The sequence below is a fragment of the Penaeus monodon genome, chromosome 42 (assembly GCF_015228065.2).
Source record: "Penaeus monodon isolate SGIC_2016 chromosome 42, NSTDA_Pmon_1, whole genome shotgun sequence".
Classification (NCBI taxonomy): domain Eukaryota; kingdom Metazoa; phylum Arthropoda; class Malacostraca; order Decapoda; family Penaeidae; genus Penaeus; species Penaeus monodon.
Window position 1 is genome coordinate 28,886,681 of NC_051427.1, and position 2,500 is coordinate 28,889,180.

Consider the following 2,500-nt stretch of genomic DNA (forward strand, 5'->3'; position numbering starts at 1 on the left):
ATAAAAAAACGTGTTATTATCTGTCTTTGAGATTATGAGGGTCAGGTATGGACCACTGAGAAGATGAAAAAAGATGGACATGGTACTATTTGGCATTACGAGAGTATTACTGGGACATCAGATATAGACAAACCCTATAAAGTCTATCATGGACTGTCGGAGACAGCAGGTTACGTTGACTAGACTACGCATAGGATATCAGTACACTATACAATATGTCAGGATGCAGTTTTGGAGGCAAAACCAGTTTCATATCATCACTGCTAAACTTTGCAAAGCGCCAAGTCGCATAATCTTATCCATTACTTACTCTGTTGCACAAAACCTGTATCCTATAGATCAAATAGTACTTTCACAGATTAGCACTTGTTGATCATATTAACTTTATTATAGACACTGGTCTTGTCTTTGACATGATTAGTGATATAAAAGTTTTTTACCAGCCCAATGATATTTTTATACAGTGATAATAGCACAGCCCTTCAGGCATGTGTATAACAATAATGTTTGACTAATAGCCCTCGACACGAATAGAAGCACAGCCAGTTGGACAGATGTACACTGTTCTGTAAATAAATGTTATCAAATCAAATCAAATCTCTCTCTCTCTCTCTCTCTCTCTCTCTCTCTCTCTCTCTCTCTCTCTCTCTCTCTCCTCTCTCTCTCTCTCTCTCTCTCTCTCTCTCTCTCTCTCTCTCTCTCTCTCTCTCTCTCTCTCTCTCTCTCTCTCTCTCTCTCTCTTCTCTCTTCTCTCTCTCTCTCTCTCTCTCTCTCTCTCACTCTCTTTCTCTTTTCCAGAAAAAAAATAAAGAATATGATATAATTTCAAAACTTTAACATTCCGGAGAAAAGGGAAAGATTAAATCTCCTCGTCACAAAACTTTCTACTTCCTGCTTTCAAAAATACATAGAGAGAGAAAGATACTTGACAGAATCTTATTTAGCATCGGAATGTTGATTTCAGTGGTTTAGAGTGTACTGAAGAAAATGTCTAAATGTAGGCAATGCCTTTACTACATGAACATTGGTTTTCGAATTTTCTAAATCTATGTTCAAGCATGTGTATGTTTGTGTGAGTGTGCTTTGAGTGTATGCATGTATATATGCGTATTTTGCGTGTGATGTAGGTGGGCAAAGCCTACTCATCAACCCACATTCTCTTGGCAGAGTTGGACGCCCTTCTGACGAAGTGGCAGAAGGAGAAGGGATCCCTGGAGGACCACATCGACGCGGCCCTCCTCGCCATCTGCAGCACCGACAGACTGCGTTCGTACGTCCTCTCTCCGCCGAAGATGACCAGACTCTGCTCGGGGATCAGAGGTACGGAGGCCTTCGTGCGAATTCCCTGTTAATCGGATAAAGAAGGTGTTTAGGTGTGAATATCATGTGTAACTTTTATGTTTGTCGAATGGAGTGATCACGTGTAAATTACATCCTGTGAAGTCCTAATATGCATGGTTCATGTTAAATGTATATCTAATTCAGATTATTAATATCAAGTGTTCATATGTAATCTTCATTGTATGAAATGTTCACATGTAAATTTCATGTTAATTCTTTGATCCTGCATAAATTTGCTTTTGGTTGCACTAAGAGTTCACTTGTAAATTCCGGTTAGTTGTATGATGTGTTCATGCATGAATTCAACTCATATTGCTTGCATCCACATGTAAATTTCATGTTAATATTTTATTATTTACAAGCTATCCAGCATGAATCCTGCGCAGATATTCAACTGTCATATGCTTTTCTTCTTAACGCGAGAAGCTTGTCACACTGTTATGTTCTTCGCCAAAAAACACCACCAAATCACACCAGGAAAACGACTAAACACTCATCCAGATCACAATATATACCAGCATAATTTTCTCAATATGACCACAATCGAAACCTTCAAAGAATCTGCCCAATATTCTATCATTCATCACTCAAAAAAATATACCCCTTCTACACCCCAGTTCACTACCTGGACGACCTCGGAATGGCCTTCATGAAGAAGTACGCTCGGAAGGAGGACTTGACAGCCGACGAGATCTTCGAAGCCACCTGCAGGAAGATCATCCCGGCGTGTCCTTACGGGATGAAGCCCATGTCTGTCGCCAGGAAGGTACGAAGGGAGTTGGCGCAGGACTGATTTTTATTTATCTATTTATTTATTTTCTATGCTAAGTTTTTTGTTTTTTCTCTTCTTTCAGTCTTCTTTTGTTTTTGTTTTGTTTACGTGGATCTGCCTGTGTTTGTGTGTGTATGTGTGTGTAAGTGTGTGTATATATATTTGTGTGTGTGTGTGTGTGTGTGTGTGTGTGTGTGTGTGTGTGTGTGTGTGTGTGTGTGTGTGTGTGTGTGTGTGTGTGTGTGTGTGTGTGTGTGTGTGTGTGTGTGTGTGTGTGTGTGTGTGTGTGTGTGTGTGTGTTATATACATATATTGATTTCTCACTACGAATTGATATGTATTTTGTTCACCGCCCTTCATATTGTTAAACCGTTTTCTGTACTTTGG

The 2,500-nt window shown here is 39.6% G+C and overlaps 1 protein-coding gene across 1 annotated transcript in view; it reads left to right on the top strand.

The window, feature by feature from the left end:
• The window catches only part of LOC119598901, a 22,446-nt gene that overhangs the window by 5,942 nt on the left and 14,004 nt on the right, over positions 1-2,500 (top strand). The window contains exons 2-3 of the mRNA XM_037948599.1: positions 1,168-1,320; positions 1,959-2,107. Coding sequence (XP_037804527.1) covers positions 1,168-1,320; positions 1,959-2,107 — 302 coding nt within the window. The remainder of the gene's footprint in view (positions 1-1,167; positions 1,321-1,958; positions 2,108-2,500) is intronic.